This window comes from Haemaphysalis longicornis, unplaced genomic scaffold (genome assembly GCF_048455015.1).
Source record: "Haemaphysalis longicornis isolate Haplotype H1 unplaced genomic scaffold, Haemaphysalis longicornis Haplotype H1 scaffold_12, whole genome shotgun sequence".
Lineage (NCBI taxonomy): Eukaryota > Metazoa > Arthropoda > Arachnida > Ixodida > Ixodidae > Haemaphysalis > Haemaphysalis longicornis.
In genome coordinates, this window is record NW_027526225.1 from 12,896,415 (window position 1) to 12,914,022 (window position 17,608).

General features: G+C 46.4%; 1 protein-coding gene across 1 annotated transcript in view; it reads right to left on the minus strand.

The window, feature by feature from the left end:
* Nucleotides 1–9,188, minus strand: part of LOC144162418 (uncharacterized) — a 63,288-nt gene extending 54,100 nt beyond the window's left edge. The window contains exon 1 of the mRNA XM_077692938.1: nucleotides 8,429–9,188. Coding sequence (XP_077549064.1) covers nucleotides 8,429–8,536 — 108 coding nt within the window. The 5' untranslated portion in view covers nucleotides 8,537–9,188. The remainder of the gene's footprint in view (nucleotides 1–8,428) is intronic.
* Nucleotides 9,189–17,608: the final 8,420 nt, after the last annotated feature.

Consider the following 17,608-nt stretch of genomic DNA (forward strand, 5'->3'; position numbering starts at 1 on the left):
AGCCTCGTCCGCCAGAGATGTCCCCACATCCCGGACGCTACCTCGCCGACGACCAGGACCGTGCCGTTAAACCCCTGCCACTTGACCACTGCCTGCCCACGGACTCTTAAAGGGGTCCTGAAATACCTTCCGCCGATGCATGGATGTACATGCACCCAAATAAAGCAATGTATTTGCAATCTCCTCCCGCAAGAATTTTGTTAAAGCGATGAGTATTAGGTGAGAAATCGTAAATCAAAAACCGCGCATTATCGTCGCTCCCAGTTTCCTCCTCCTTTCGACTTACTCTCCGCTGTTGACGGCGGGCGAGCCTTGCCTCCCATGATGCTGCGCTCCGCAGCGGTGACGTACAGCCGGTAAAAGGCTTGTCTATAACACAGCGTTAGTACTCTCAGCCCTATCCTGCCCCGCCGGAGCGGGATTTGAATAAAACTACTGCGGAATTCTGAAGTCTTAGCCCTTCGCTTTTGCCTCCGACATGTTTGGAACGACTATGTTTCGGCAGTTTTCGGATGTAGCTGGTTGAAGTTGAAATCGCTGTTATAGACAAGCGTTTTACCGGCTGTACTTCCACTATTGCGCTGCTCAGACTGTCGTCTGCTACGGGTAAGCTTTGTTGACACCATGAATCCCGCACGCACTCTGCTCAAGGCTGGAAAAGCGAACGAAAAATCTGGCCGCATGTATGCGGCGGCCTGGCCTTGCCCTTTCGCGGTGTACGTTGCTGGCGGCACATGACTTTTTATCGGCGGCGAACTCGCAGCCGCACGGGGAGGGTCGTGCGCTCGTTCCCTTGATGCACCGCTCACTGTTTATCCAAAAAGCGCTGTATCAGATGTGGCCCCGCTGGTGCCGGGTCTTATTTTGCGGCGGTGGTAATTCCTGCCGGCGGCATGTGAAAAAGACATTTTAAACCGATACAGAACCCGTGCACAAAACGCTTCAATCAAGTGACCAGTTCAGCTTGGGGCGACGCGTGGTGGAGAGCGGCAACGTTGGCAAAACATTCTCCGCCGCGGCTCCGAGCTTTCTAGCGCTGGAGCGAGCGCCATTTCTTTGACAATCTCAAACATCGGTTGCCTTGGCAACAAGGCACAAACCGCTCCAGAAGTCAGTTACGGTTCCGTGATCCCGGTTCAGCTTGGGGCCCCACCTCGCGACATGTGGGCACTGCAGGCGTACCACCCACTCCTATTGGGAAGTGCGAGATGCGTTTGGCATTACAGGAGGCGATGGTGTGTGTGTTGTGGACGCCTTTGTTTCGCGATGAAATGCGACGTTGTGCTTCTGTGGGTGGATAGTTCTTCCCCTGGTCTGGATAATCTTTCTCGAGCGACGTACGACTCAACCTCGCATGGGGTATGTGCAGTGTGCGTGGCTAAAAGCCATCGGCTTGTGCGCCAGAGTTAAGTGACTTGCTGTTTGTCCCCGCAAACCGCGCGCGAGGTGAGTACCGAATTTACGACGGGCAGGAGGCAACCCATCCTCTGTCAATCGTGGTTCAGACTTTCAACGCATGTTGTGACGTTGGGTTCGTTAGAAACGCATCTCTGGATTGTTTTGAAGTTGAATAAAATGTATGCGTCAAACCCGGGCATTCGGCTCATGGCGTTCTCTGCGATTGCACGAAAGAAGTGCCACGGGGCTTGAACGCTTTCTTTATGGAACGTACTCAGGTAAGAGAATATCCATGTCGTGTTATGGCCGTGTTGCATTCAATACAAACGGTTAAGCGTTTGTTTTACACTTGTTTCGTTTGTCGTAAAATGCCCAAGCACTCCGGCACTCCGCTGGCAGATCAGCCGGCGAGCCGACGCTGAGCAGACGACTCATCTCTCTGCCGGAAGTGCGTGAAAAAGCCGCCCAATAGCAGGATGTCTAGCTCATGACGAACATCTGGGAATCGATGATGTAGACATGTGAAGATGGCGGCGTTCAAAAACACGAAGGAAAGGGTGAGAAAAAAACGACAAACTTTGCAACAAAAGTGTGAGCTTTCCGCTGCGCGTAAAAGAGTAATACTTGGCACAGAGGACGTTGACGACCCGATCTAACGGTTGCGCTAGTTCATTTAGTGTGCTCGAAATGCCTTTCAGGGCCCCTTTAATGACAACGGACAAATTGTGCATACCTGTACATAGTTTGTTTCCCGCCACACTTGTTATACATCTGTCATCTTAACGCGCTACGCGCTAGGGTGGGAGCCCTGTAGCGGTATCATCGCGATCGGAATCATCAGCGCCACTATCATCATCCGCATCCTTTCACAACAATCATCATCAGTGGACTGGCACGTCAGCAGCCACGCGATAAGACGAGATCGAATTCGACCGAGCGCCTGGGCGGTCGCTTGCCACCGCCGCTCCCACTCCAGTTCCGGCCGGGCCTTGCACACCCCAATAAATGTAGGAGAGCCACATCGCCTCACCGAGTCCATGGCTCCGCTTTCCTACAATATGAATGGCAATGAAAGTATTGTTATTATTATTATTATTATTATTATTATTATTATTATTATTATTATTATTATTATTATTATTATTATTATTATTATTATTAAACTGTTTACTGTCATTTGTTCGTTTTTTCATTTGTCTCTACACTCTTGCCGTTGTTTTTGTTGTATTACTGTCAAACTTTGTTGCTCTGCCTGTCGTGTGGCCTTTACGACGGGCAGAGCAACATAGGCATCTTCCTTTTTATTTTTTACCTGTACCCAGGCTCCGCCTGTGCTTTATTTCTGTCATTTTCACTACTTCAATTTGTGTGTGTGTCTTGTCGCTTGTTTGTTTCTTGCTATATGTTTCTTGCATTTTGTTTTCATGTAACTACCCGTGCGCCAGCACTCAGGCCTCTGGCTGTTCCTGGGCACGTAAATAAACATGATTGATTGATTGATTGATTGATTGATTATAATAATTCTCGAGAAAACCTGCATACAGCCCCAAGAGAGCGTCGCGCCCGCCTAGTAAGTTGAGTGACATGAGGTGAGAAAGTTAAGGCACTGTCGAAAATGTCTTCTTTCCTTCTTTACGCTGACGACATTAAAATATTCAGACGGATTGAGTCCCTTAATGACTGCATTGCCCTGGAGCAAGATATATCCTCATTTTCCAAGTGGTGCTCAGACAAGAGATTAAATCTTAACTCTACAAAAACAAAGGTCATGTCTTATAGCAGGAAAACGAACCGCACTTTATTTTGCTACAGTATTAACGGCGGTTACTTGTCTAGAGTTGAAGAGATCAGAGACCTCGGCGTGCTTTTCGACAGTGCCTTAACTTTCTCACCTCATGTCACTCAACTTACTAGGCGTGCGCTACGCTCTCTTGGGGCTGTATGCAGGTTTTCTCGAGAATTCCGGTTTCCTTCTTCATTCCTAAAACTATTCAGAACGCTTTGTATTCCGCAACTAGAATATGCTTCTGTCGTTTGGAATGGAACCTGTAGTTCCAACTGTCAACGTATAGAGCGTGTACAAACCAAATTTTTATCAATATTTAGGCATCGTTTTCCTTCGGAGCCTATCCCTATAACTGTTTCTCTAAGTTCCCGGCGGACCCACTCAGACCTTCTTTTCATGTACAAATTGCTTCATGGTATTATTTTATGCCCGGAACTACTTGAATCAATCAGTTTTCGCGTTCCACAAAAAGCTACAAGGCTCGCCCACCATTTTAAAGCAGCTGGAGCTCTCAGCACACGTTCTCCTCTTCAAAGGATGCAGCATCTGCATAATGTTCACTCCGAGAAGCTCGATATCTTTCAGCGTCCTCTTCGGGAGTTTTTGGCCGGGTTGTCAGCTCTGACACACTAGGTTCATCTTGGCAGTGCTCTTTTTCTTCACTTATCGTCCTGACGTGTGACGGTGTGCATTGACTTCACCGAGCTTGTTCTTGTTCCTGGTTATTCGTGTATTGTGCTGATACTGCGACTGTAATTATCGTAGAATTTTTCTTTTTCTGCCGTTTTTATCATTAAAAGTTGCCATATTCACTTCATGCGTCCATTTGAAACTGAAAATGTACGCTTCCAGAATCTTGTAAAAACTTTCTTTTTTTCACTCACCCTTCCGTATAGTTACGCTTATTGTAAGATGTCTTCTTGCAATTGACCAGAGATTACAGTTTCTATTGATTGTGTAATGTTGCCTAAAATTACACTATGGCATTTTTACTCTTCTGTGAAGTTGTAGTTTCTTCTTATTTTTTGCTCACTCACTGTCCTTTTACCAGCTGTTGATGCATTTCATTGCTGTCTTATACCTTTTCTGTGCGCCAGCACGACTTGATTGTGTAAAGTCGGTTGGATTGCACTATTTTATTTCTAATCTTCTTTGTCGTTTTTTGTAGGTCTTTCTTTCTTTTCTTTTTTTTTTTTTGCTCACTGAGTGTTTATTAGCAAATTGTTGATGTACTACAGTGCTGCATTTTCCCCTCTGAGTGCTCCAGCACGAAGGCCTCCGCTGTTCCTGGGCACTATAATAAACTCTGATTGATTGATTGATTGATTGATTGATTGATTGATTGATTGATTGATTGATTGATTGATTGATTGATTGATTGATTGATTACTCGGTTTCGCAAACATGTCTGTGAGTTTGTATTGGCGTAACTGCCAACTTTTCTTATTCTGCATTTGTCTTTTATCCTTGAGTTCATGCACTTAAATGACTTTCATTCCGTAACTTCAACATAAGCTATCCTTTCGTTTTTTTGTATTTTGTATTTTATTTTGTATTTGAAAGATGTGTACATTATGTTTCGTGTGTTTCTGTTTCCGTGCGCCAGCACAAAGGCCGACCCCGGCTGTTCCTGGGCACGCAAATAAATGATTGATTGATTGATTGATTGATTGATTGATTTATTGATTGATTGATTGATTGATTGATTATTATTGAACGCCTTGACATCTTTCAAAGCTCCTTTACAATTTACCGTACTGCGCTGTTGAACACAGTATGTTAAACATCTATGATATCTCTGTCGTTCGTTTTTCTTTTTTTATTGCTGAAATTTGGTTTCTCCGTGGTTCTGTTTAACCAATATAGTTGCCTGTTTTTGAAACTGTTTACTTATCATGCTTGTCTTATCATTTGTCTCTATACTCTTGTCATTGTTTTTGTCGTCTTACTGTTAAACTTTGTTCCCTGCTTGTTGTGTATTCATTACAATAAGCTGAGCCACAAAGGCATCTTCTTTTTCTTTTTTACCTGTACCCAGGCTCCGCCTGTGCTTTATTTCTGTAATTTTCGCTACTTCAATTTGTGTGTGTCTTGTCGCTTGTTTGTTTCTTCCAATATGTTTCTTGTATTTTGTTTTCATGTAACTATCCGTGCGCCAGCACTCAGGCCTCTGGCTGTTCCTGGGCACGTAAATAAACATGATTGATTGATTGATTGATTGATTGGTTGATTGATTGATTGATTGATTGATTGATTGATTATTATTATTGACGGCTCAACATAGCTTCGTCCTCAGGCTCTGTCTTTTAGTTGTTTATTTATTGATTTATTCCTCAAAATTCCCATCGGGCCTTACATACGGGGTGGGCATGACACGTCACTTGAACGTAGGTGTACAATCACAGCAATCACTGTGGCACATCGTAAAATGGCCGGCTTGAAATGGGATCGGTAGTGAAAATAGCAACTGCAAGAGGTAGGTCATTCCACTCCCGGGAGGTGCGGTTGAAAAAATGACTATTGGGACTTGTTAGTATATCATGGTCACGCTAAACTGTGTTCTAAATCTAAACTGTGTTGGAAAGACTATTGCGCGAAATGCGGTGAGCTAGTCGGCTGCAGTGGTTTCCTGCTGGTTGTGATGGAAAGAATTTGTGAAAAAAAAAAAACAGCCTGACATCCTAACTACGAGGAAGAGGAGGAAAAACTATTTATCCCATCCGTTGTGAGTGCAGTCACTGCGGGCCAGTGAGGGGTATCCTCAGTCCAGAACTCCCAGGCTGTAGCCGGTCTTCCGTGCATATTCACAAGCCGATGCTTGTGGTCAGCGTCGCCGCCCACTGTGAAGGAGCAGGGTTGGGACTGGGAGGGGTCTCTGTGGTGTTCGGGCATGCCCATACTATGTGGTATAGTGTTCCTGACGTGGGGAAGAAGATTAACTGAGGCGAGGATAAACTAATTGTAGAAAGACTGAGTTCCGTTTTTAACGCAGACGCGCGGTATTTGTAAGAGTAATCTGAAAGAATAGGCGAAACTGAAAAGTGGACGAGTTGGTCAGGATGTCTTACGATAAAAATATGGCTGAAAATTACTATACTTCATAATGCGAAATTTTTGCGCAGCGCTAATTGCAGCCTTTCGGTCACGGCGCATAGCTGCTTCGTCTCACGAAGTGATCGCGTGATCAGCGAACGCAAAGCGGCGCGCGCTACTCTGCCGTCATGTTGTTGTAAATCGTGCTTAAACGTCCCGCGCAAACGTCACGTGGTTCGGATGACCCACGCAGCGAGGACGACGCCGAAGGACCAATGTCCTTCGCCTGCTGGGCTTCTGTGGCGCGGCCTCGGCATACTGCCCTACCGCTCACACTTTTTCTATACTTTGATCTTCCGCTTTCCTGGGGGTTTAGATTCGGTGGCCCATTCGTTCTCTCGGTATCGCGTAGCGCGTCCACGCTGGGAAGCGTCTCGCGCTCCCGGCATCCCGCCCTCCCCTTGACACTTTGGACACACTTGCCTCCTCCGTTTTCTTTCTGTCTTCGTTTGCTCGGTGACCAGGCCGGCGACGCCGTCACATCACAGTAGCGTTCGCTTGAGTGCTGAACACCAAAAGCGATAGCTTCAATGATTTAAAGGAATACTGACACCAAATTTCAAAGCTGAGATAACTATGTAAAATGCTTCCTTTTTATCAGGAGATATCTCCCAGAAAGTTTCAACAGCAACCGTTTGGTGTAACAAATTTTAAATCTATTTTAATCTTCGCCCGTACGAGAAAGCCCAGAGCGGGCCGACATGACATCATCTGCTACTTGCCCCAAACTGCCGACGTCGGGGATTTCGTGACGAAGCTGACAATCTGCCTGTGGTTGGCGCGCTCTGCTCGGGTTTGCGTACACGTCATGGTTTTGGGACTGACGTCATGCTGCCCGGGCGCGTGGGGACGGGTAAGACCTCGGCCTGTCTGGGCGCGCGCTTGCGCTCGCTCGCGTGCGCGTCTAGGGCGGCAGCGGTACGGCAAGAATGGTGACGTCACGTGATCCCTCCTGTCATGGCGGCCACTCGGCGTTCGTATTGTCGAAACCGAAACTGACACGAATAAACGACGCCGTAAATGAATGTTTACGCTGCGCTCGACCGTCTAATGTGTCATAAAATGATTGGTGGGCTGGTAGGCACGCATAGCAGCGAAAAAAAACTTAACACAAAAATTTCGGGTCAGTACTTTTTTAAGAAGAGGAGTGCAAATAATATCAAGTAGCAAATAAAAGAAATGTGAACGAGTGTTCCTGGGGTTGAAAAAAAGGAGGTACTCCTACCCATAACTGCTGAAAAAATTTGCCGTGTCGTCTGTATATTTGTCGCGATTGCATAGGAATGCCAAGGGAGCTTGTAGCAGTGTTATAGCAGGTAGGGGGAAACGCAGTTGAGTACATGTTTCGGGGGCCAGCACATCTCGGCTCATCGTTGTCGCGGCCTCTCTTTGTTATCGGTAACAAGAGTTAGTCTCCATTAAGCCGCATCAAACTGGCAAAAGATGCGCACCGAGAGCATTTGACCGCATGCTTGGCCGGTATGTTTTTTTTAGGATTGAGCTGTCAACGGGAGTCGACGTGAGTATTTGAGTGGGTTGGGACTTCCGGGCAGCGACATTCTGTTCCGAAATAGGTTTAAGCCCGGCACTTCCGGTTGGAGGCAGAAGGTTAATGAAACATGGTGATATGCCGCGTACCGCCGCTATACCGACCTAAACGTGCCATATCAACCTAATTGTTTGCAAAAAGAGTGCAAAGCATTGAACCGAAATAACATTTCACAGGGAAAAAAAATCTTGCCAGAGTTTCGGCACTGCTGGGGCTCGAACGCAGGTTGCTCGTTTCAATACCTTTGATTCGAACAGCTGGGTGCTTTTAACAGTTGCTCACAACAATAGGAGTGTTCGAAGACACTAGTATACAGCACACGGTGCGTACAGGAACCGTCATGTTGGTACCCACAAGGAAACAGAATCTCGCAGCGGGACACCCCCTCTCCGTCGACCCGTTCCCATGAAGATTCTATGGGCCTTTACTATCGCTTTACACTTCCGTTACGCACTCTCGTTAGGTCGGTGAAATCAATGTCCACGGTGATTTCAACAACAAAAAGGGCATTTTTTTTTCACAAAGAGTTGCGAAAGTGGAATGCAGCCTCACCACCCGGGGACAGCATACGCATGCATAAACAAGCAGCGAAGTGTCCTTACCTGCCAGAGCTGGCCCATTATCGGCAGGAGGATGACGAGTAGCGCGCACAGCACCAGCACGCAGCAGGCGAACAAGTTGACCGAGAGGGACTTGCTGGGCCCGGCCATGAGGCTGGCTGCCACGAGGGCTTCTTCCGTCGACGAGGATCCTCAGTGGCCTGGTGGCTCGGATGGCTTGTCCGGTTCTCCACGCCACACAGCTCACACGTTGGCTGTGTAAGCACGGTACACTCGTCACTCGGAACAGCGGAACAAGCCTAGGACAACATCGGCCTGTTCGTGAGTGAGCCTTAAGCAAGCAACAAGTGTCCTCCCGGAAGCTCCGAGCAGTGGATTGGGGGCCGCACGACAACCACTCGGGCACCTGCGGGCTCGTAAACCAGTGGTAGGCAACTATGAAGGCGAGGCTCCTGTGCGGGAGAACAAGACGGCGCGCTATCCCGCACCCACGCACCACACCCTTGCTCGAGGCAGTGGGCCAAAAGAAGCCAGACGAGAAACTGCTGCTGGGTCACTGGAGCACACCGTCGAGCACATATGCTTACGCTGGGCAAAACGCAACCAACTTTCCCTTTCAAACGCAGTGGCGAGGCCGACTGCTGGGTAGCCGGGGGCTGGCCATTGGCAGCGCTGGACGGCAGTTCGACGGCTACTACTCACTGCGCTGCTCGTGGCCAGCATACGAGGCCCCAAGCGATTCGCTTGTCTTCACGGCAGCTCCACGGGCGCTCAGCCAGCGTCTCGGGAGGCTTTCCGGATTGGTCGCCAAGGCCTCGCGGCTATTTAAAGCCGCTGCTCCTTGCCGACCTACAGCCGCGGTAAAACGCGCGCCCGCGTTCCACCCCGGTTCTTTCGGTTCATTCGGCCCGGCCCGCGGGAAGCTGTGCTCCTCGCTTCCGGAAGGAGGGGACCAGGTTCTCCGGCGTGTTCGCCCTCGGGTAAGGCAAAATCATTAAATGGCCAATTAAGAAAAAACCCCGCGTGGGCGTTTGGCGTTCGTAACAGCGAATCGGCTCCTCGGGAAGCGTACCTTAGAACGAAGCGTTCCATAGCGCTAACGTAAGCTCTGCAGTAGCGAGAAATTTGCGCCCACATCAAAGCACCATAGATAAAGGGAGAACAAGAACGTAGCTGTGCGAATGATCATGCAAGCAGCTTAACTGACCGTCTTCGTAAACCTTCAAGAAAAGAGCTGCGGCGCAACTCATAGGAGACAGATAGAAGCTATCCGAAAGCACTGCGGCGGATCGTGATGCAAAGCGTCTCCAGCGGCAAAATTAAATAGCTTTTCGAGAACGCAAGGCCGAAGCGATGTAAGCCAGTTTATTTTAGCACTATACATTACGGGCATACCTAATTATGCGCCGCTTAAGCACTACCGTATTTGACTGCGGCACAGACAGTTGGCAAAATTAACGACAGTGCAACAAAACCTAATCACTCGCGTACATAACATTATTACATAATGGAGTTCAAAGCCTTTGAACAAATAAATATTTGAAAGCTCAAAAAAGTTCAACATATGCCTCAAAACGCATGTAAAAAATAAGGCAACACACACAGGTATTGTGTGAAAATTATCTACAGTGGTGCAGAACAATACTTAAATATATCACTGCAGTACATAATGTATGTCAATAAACTATTTGAGAAATAACGTGTCATTGGTATTTTGTTATACTCCTCATATTAGGAAAACATAAAAACTGAACTCGAAAATCACAGTTAACATTTCTGTACACTGCTGACATTCTTTCATCGAGACACCTTAAAACAAAAAAACATACCTTAAAACAAAAAAAAAACATCTGCACACAACGATTACATCCATATTGTTTCCAGGCATACATTTTCTCAAAGTATGCTTTGCTCGCTTCAACAATGTATTACGCAGCGCCTCGATTGGCAGCTCATTTACTCGGCATCGTTTTTTGTAATTGGTTAAAATCAGTGGTATGTAATATTCACTTTTTTCGGAAACCAAACGTAATCTTTGGTTGGACCATTTCAAACTGACTATCACAATAATGGTTTACAGAAATTGTGTAATCTTGTAACTTTAAAAGTGTGAGGAACTGTACCTCTTTATTTCAATAGGCTTTTCTTGTCCAGATCGTTGGAATTGGTACCGTAACATATACTCTTTGCACACTTGAAGATTTTTTTTAGTGTGTCAGAAGAAAATCCATACAGCGAAATCTTGTATCTTAAAAATCGACTCCCCCAGTGCTTGCTAAACAGTCTTTCTTAATACTCATAGTGCTCTTAATTCTGTACAGCTGAGCGGCAACATAACGGAACTTTTTACCTATGCTTTCGACATGAGCCCGCCGCGACAACGTCTCATCTAATTCTATTCCCCAATACGTCACAGTAACATTTAGTTCTACTGGAGCACAAGAACAGCCTTCGGAATTTTTGGAGTGCAGCAACGGAGGTTTGAACCAGTCAAGTTTTTTTATGAAGACTGTGAGAACAAACCAGTTTTGTTTTGGGCGCATTACCATATATGTGGTTTTGTTCATGCAATGACATAATTTTAAATATATTAGGTTGAAGGTGCTTTATTGCGAACACCAAAGTCTGATGTGTCACCTCTAGGACAGTGCCATCAGTGAATTGAAATAATGTGGACTTAAGATTCAGCATTCCGAGGTCGTTCACATACAAATAAATAACAAAGGTCTCAATGACAAACCTTGGAGTACTGGGTATGTTGTCAATCCTAATTCAGGGTAATTACCGTCAATTTGGACAATTTGTTTTCTGTTGGAGAAATAATTTTTAAACAGTGCAGGGAATGGTCTTCGAAATCCCAATCTTGAAAGTCTGTAAATTAAAATGTCGTGGTCAGTTTGTAGTAAGATCCAAACACAGAAGTAAGTAGATCCAAGAAGAAGTAGATCCAAACACTGTAGTAAGATCCAAACACAGAATTAGAGCAATGTCATTCTCGTCAATTTTGGATGGTACATGGTTACAGAAATCTCCTAGCAATGCCAGGGTAGTTTGCCCCTTTTTCGAAACCGTGTTGGAGTGAAGTAAATATAGAATTATTATCGCAAAAGGTGATCGCTATTTTTGCCAGATACTATTACATTATATGAATTATAACACACAAAATAGAAATTGGTTTGTAATTATCAACACTGGCTTTCTTTCTTTTCTTGTACAGTGGCCTGTCAATTTATATTTTCATTTCATTTGGCAGTATACTCATGTTGAGTATCCGGTTAATTTTGTCCTGGATAACACCTCGCAATTCTTCAGAATTCCTAAATATATCTCTCGACATTACTCCATCCACACCACCAGGTTTAAATCTTGGTATTTGGTTAATAATATATCAAAGATATTCGTCAGTAATTTTTAGCAAATAAGCCGGTTGGGAGTATGTCGTCCGAATAAGTATTGAACCCGAAGATGGTACTTTCTTGGCTCCCCTAACGCCTTAAATAGCCTGTATGAAGTGGTCATTAAATGTGTCAGTCAAGGGGTGGACGTCGCTGTTCTTAAAGTTACTAATAATGGTGTCGTCAATAGACCTATTTGTTTTGTTTAGCGATAAGCTGACTAAATGTTCCCAAGGTATTTTTGTGCTTTTTTAATAACTGAAAATTCTCCCCGATAGTGCTGGTTTTTGGCGAGCCGCAGCTTTGCTGTCACTTTATTGCGAATCCGTCTGCATCTTTCTTTAAAATATTGATTTCCGCGTTCTTTCCTGCAGCGCTTTCACATTTCTTGTTTTTCGGCTCAAAGCTTCATTATTTTTTCATCTATCCACTCGTTTTCGGGGGTTTCTTCGTCTGAAGACGTTTTGTTTAGAAGCCTTGGAGTAAATATTGTTGAGTTCCGTAACAAGCTTGTGATACATTTCTACGCAGCTATACTGCAATAAGGCATTCCAGTCAAATTCTTTAACTTGTCAACAATAGAAATTCTTTTTTCAGACATTCAACTGGATACTCTTGATTTCGCATTCCGAACTTATAAGAAGCGCGTAGTTGTCCTTTGACGTTTTTGCGTGTATGTACCGTAATATTTTAACAGCAGAGCTCCTTGAGCCAACACAAATCCGTCCGCGTAGACAGAAAACCCCGAGCGCACGTGAGCGCGCGCCCGGCGGCGGCGTCGTCCAGGCTCGCGCGTGGGCTTACGCCACATGAGGCGCTCCCACCTTCACCGCCGTCGTCGTGTTGCGACCGGCGCGCCATGTGTCCGCCGGGCCGAATACGATGAAGGTGAACCAGTCGAGCCATCCCTTCACAATCCGCACGCGGAGACGGCCACCGGGCCTGCTGACGAAGGAGGAGAGGTATACGGAAGCGAGGACGCGCTACAAGAGGATTTGCCGGCCACGCGGCTGTGCCGTTGGAAGACGACGACGACGACGAAAGGAATGACGATTACTACGGAATAAACCACTATGCATACATTAGTGGTAAAATAGCTCTGATCGGTGCTAGTTGGTACATTATCTTCGATGGGAATCAGCTTGAATGTACGGGAACACAAAAGACCGGACGAGAATTAGTAGGATAGACGAAGCTGGAGATGACTGCGGCAGTGTGCCGTCTGTGACCATGTCAAGCAATGAAGAATAGTTTCTGCGAGGCGATCTTCGTTAATCGTATCAATGACCGGCCGGAGCAATTTTGTATTATTGTATGTGTATATATCTGTGTTTCCTTCAGTAAAATTTCAGTTATTAGTCAGCGGTGTGTCGTGTCTCTCCTTCTTCCTTCGTGTTCGTGTACATTCAAGCTGATTTCCATCCTACAATAATGTTCTTTGCTTCACAGTTCCGTCCAAAGCGCCTTTGCACTGCTGAGACCGGCTGCTCCCTCTCTCCTGGAGTCCGCGGTCAGTGCGGGGAAAAGCTAGGTCTATTTCGCCAGCTGTGTAACATGACATGAAAATACATTGGCTTGCTCACTTCAAACTTGTCGTGCTGATTATTTTGCACACCGGTCTTTCGATCACAGCGATTAAAAGAAATCATCAACCCCTCCCTCAGACAACGGCGGTTATTGAACGCGAAACTTTCTTGAGGGATTCCTCGGTTTTCGTCTGCGTTGGAACTGCAACTCGCAGACGGTTTGGACTTTGACTCGTCGAGCTTTGACCTTGACTCGCACGCAGTTTGGACTTTTGATCGCAGTGGCTTTGACCTCGTCCCTTCGCCATTTGATTTCGCACGAAGAAAGCTTTGCGTTAGACCATCGTCGTCGTTAGGCCGAGGGGTGCATGGTTTTTCCGTCTAATTTTGCACGTGTAAGCACGCCTGTCGAAAGCCAAACTTGTTCGACCGTGTCGGAACGACGGGATCGGATAGACGTCGGCTTCATGACGCGAAGGACCCAGGTTCGATACCGGCCACTGTAAGTGCTTTTTTGTTTCCCTTCACCCAAGATCATCCTAATCCTCGGAGAAAGTTGGCTTTCATGCAGTACCTTTTCGACGCGATATACGCCATTTGTGAGACATAGAAAGCTTCGGTTCAGAACTGAAGTACAGGGAGGTGCGACGGTAACTGGAACACTTCAAAAATTTTTCCTGGGCGAACCGCTGCTGTGTTCGCGCTCAAACTTCACGCGAAGATCGCATTTTGTGGTATATTTTGTTTGACACCGGGAACCACGACGGTACTTGCCTGCTTGTTCTGAAAAAATTGGGCCCATCTCCCCGCGAGGGAGACTCGAGTAAATGCGTCGCATAGGGGGTGGGTGTATTGCGTTAACGTTTAGTGTTTGGGGAGTTGGTGGTAGTGAATGCGTTGTATCAGCAGCTTCTTGACCCAGTTTGAATGAGTCAAGGATATAAGGCCCGTTCGTAGCCTTTCATTCTGTGTCGGTTTTGTGGCGCAGTGGGAAGAGCACCATGTACCTCGCGTTCCGCCCACAGGGTCGTGGGATCGAAACCAGGCGCCGGATAGTATTTTTTTTTTATATAGTGTAGGGGGAGGGGTGCGGACTACGACTACGGACGTCAACGCGGGTGACATCGTGAGTTAGTGAAATGCTCTGCATTTAAAAAATAAATAAACAATTTTCGCCTATGAGAAAATGGCGGCGGATCTGGACGTGCGAGCCAGCGCAAGCTGATCTTGGAACGATGGTGCCACCTGGTGTATGTAGAGCGAAACGCACGTTTGGGATTCATGGTAGGAAGCAGCCAAATGGTGAAGCAGACGATCAGAAAATCTGTTTCGTCCCTAGTTTCAGATGATCATAAATAGTTGCATAACAGGTGATACCAATGATAATAAAATATCCCCATGGTTCATAGTTGCCAATAAACGTTGGATTTGTTTTCTCACTTGCTTTCACATTTTCTGATCGTCTGCTACCTCATTTGCTTCTTGCCGCCGTGGAAGGATCGTGAATACCCACCGTCCGTTTTACTCTGCATACACCAGGTGGCGCCGTCGTTTCAAGATCAGCTTGCAGTGCCTCTCATGTCCAGGTTGAATTGGATCGAAAAACGTTTATTGAGCATAAAAGTGGGTGGCTTTCTTAGTTCAGATAGCCTCGCTAGCGCAGCAGCTTTGGCGCGAGCGATGAGGCGTCGGCCGCCATTTTCTCATAGGAGAAAATCGTTTTTGCTAATTTTCAGAATAAACAGGCAAGTACCATCGTTGTTCCCGGTGTCAAACAAAATAGACCACAAAATGTCTTCGTCTAACGTTTGAGCGCGAACAGAGTGGTGGTTCGCTCAGGAAATTTTTTTAAAGTGTTCCAATTATCGTCGCACCACCCTGTATATTGCGACAGCGTGTTGTTGCGACCGAGTGGGGGCACCCGACCCGAGCTCCGTGGCCTCCTACATACGAGTGCTAGCGTGTATGATGCGAGCGGCCAGCCGCTGTTGCAGCCGTGAAGAAGTCCAGAAGCCGTAGGCTAACGTAGCTGTTTACTTCATAGCGAGAAGTGAGCCGAAGCCAAAGAACAGTGCCCCGACGGGCGAGGTTACAATAAAGGACTCGAGCAGAGTGACAGCATGGATTCGCTGCTCTAACAGGAATGGTTTACAGCGCTTGCGGGGGTCTATTTATACCCAAAAACGGTAACGGTCAAAACGCCAACAAGCGGCAACACGCCACGAACGTCACAGACACACACAACGCTCGTTCCAGAGTTTGTGACAGTCGGTAGCCTCGACGCACGTTGAGTCCGAGAGAGGGGAGAGAGGAGGACTCCGTTGCGATCGACGGGGCCTCTGTGTCCTTTAAGAGCGTTGAGACGAGCCTCGCCGGCAGCCGCCGAAGTTTTGAAATGCGCCGAAAGCGAAGCGTCTGACTCGGCTTGTCGAAACTTGTCACCGACATGGTGACGCCTGTTTTCAAAGGCGCACGCAGTGGCTTCGCCGCACAACCGAGGAGTGATGCGGGAAAGTACGGCGGCGCTGGCCGATTCGTAACAGTGTCACCAAAGCCCAACATAGGCGTGATAAACAGGCTGGCCTCCAGACGCTTATGATTACACCGTAATCAGTCTGTAGTAGTGTCACAACAAATGCGAAGAAAAAGTTGTCGTAGGCGTCTGCTTCAGTTGCCCGACGGGTGCACCATTTTGTGAGAGCCAGCGCAATTTTTAGTAAGGTTGCCCGGAGTATAACTTTTGTTAGAGGCGACTTTAGTATTCTCCGCACAGCATGGTCACACACGTGTCCCTTTTACAGTCCTTGCTCAGCATAGTCAAGCCAATTTATCGGCGCTTGTTAGCGATTTTAGTTAACCTCAGCTTGTTGTCTCTCCCTAATTCACAACGCCCTTAACTTCGTCCCTCTTTTAGCCCTTGTTCGGATGTCAGTGGCAGATATTGCGTCAGCGATGACACATGTGCCTGTTTTAAGTGCTTATTGCATTTCACCCTAACCATAAAAATTAGAGCGTGGAGAACACAGCGGCATGAAGGCAGCATGGGACATGCGCTTGCACAGTCCTGCACCTTTTGTGTCCTTGTGTTCGTTACGCTCTAAATTTTCGAAGAAGTAATAACCGACTTGCCACACGATTATATTTTACTCCAAACCTTCAGGTGCATAAGTCGCGAAACGATGGGGTACACAAAATAGCAATTATTTCGAGATTAACACTAAACTGCGCTTTTATCGGCTGGTTTTTTGACGCGTTTACATTGCACGCCTCGTAACAGCAAACGAGTGCACGCTTAAAAACATCGGTGTATTTCTGGCAAAATAAACTGATTGACTGACTGACTGACTGACTGACTGACTGACTGACTGACTGACTGACTGACTGACTGACTGACTGACTGACTGACTGACTGACTGACTGAGTAATGAACTAATTAGACAGTATGTTCACCTCCTTAAGGTGTATGCGGAACGCAGCGCTCCCTGGTACTATACACGTTTGGAATGGCTGCCTAATAAGAACAAACGTTTTTTCGAAAAGGCTCAATTAACAGCCCATAAAGGATCTCCTCCAGCATAGTTTCCTACCTTATCATCATCTGAGAATACATTTTTAGCACTACAACACCATTAACGCTACAAACAAATCCAAAGTGTTTGGGGATATAGTAAGACGTAACCATGATAACATTTCACGTTTGTCACAGCGCGGAGACCACATATGTTTATTATTTTGTATTTATTTATTTTTTCAATACTGCAGGCCACAGGTGACCCGAGCAGGAGTGGGGGTGTACATGGATTGTTACAGTGACGGTAAAAATACACATCAAGGGTAAACATACAGAAGTGCATTGCGCAAAAATGCAAATACAAGGGGGGAAAAACGCAAAGAGATGCACATGTGAATAAACACGTCAGAGAAAAAAAGAAAAAAAAGGAAAAGTTGGGGGGGGGGGGGGGGGGGGGGTGAGGGATCATTATAGTACAATCTAGTGAAAGAACTGATCTTGTAACCGTTCAATGAAGGAACGTGCATTTCTTGACATAAACATTTCGGGAGGCAGCGCATTCCATTCACTTGTAGTACGAGGGAAGAGTGTTTGAAGTTGCTTGTGCGAGCAAAAGTCGGAGTGAATTTTAGAGGGTGATAGTTCCTGATTGGCCGGGATGAAAGAGGCTGCAAGTACAATGAAGTATCAAGTAGAAATTCGCGGTTCCAGAGTTGGTAGAGAAACTTAAATATAGCTAATTTTTGGCGAGCTTGCAGTGTCATTATATTGTTTAGTTTCATTAAATTGG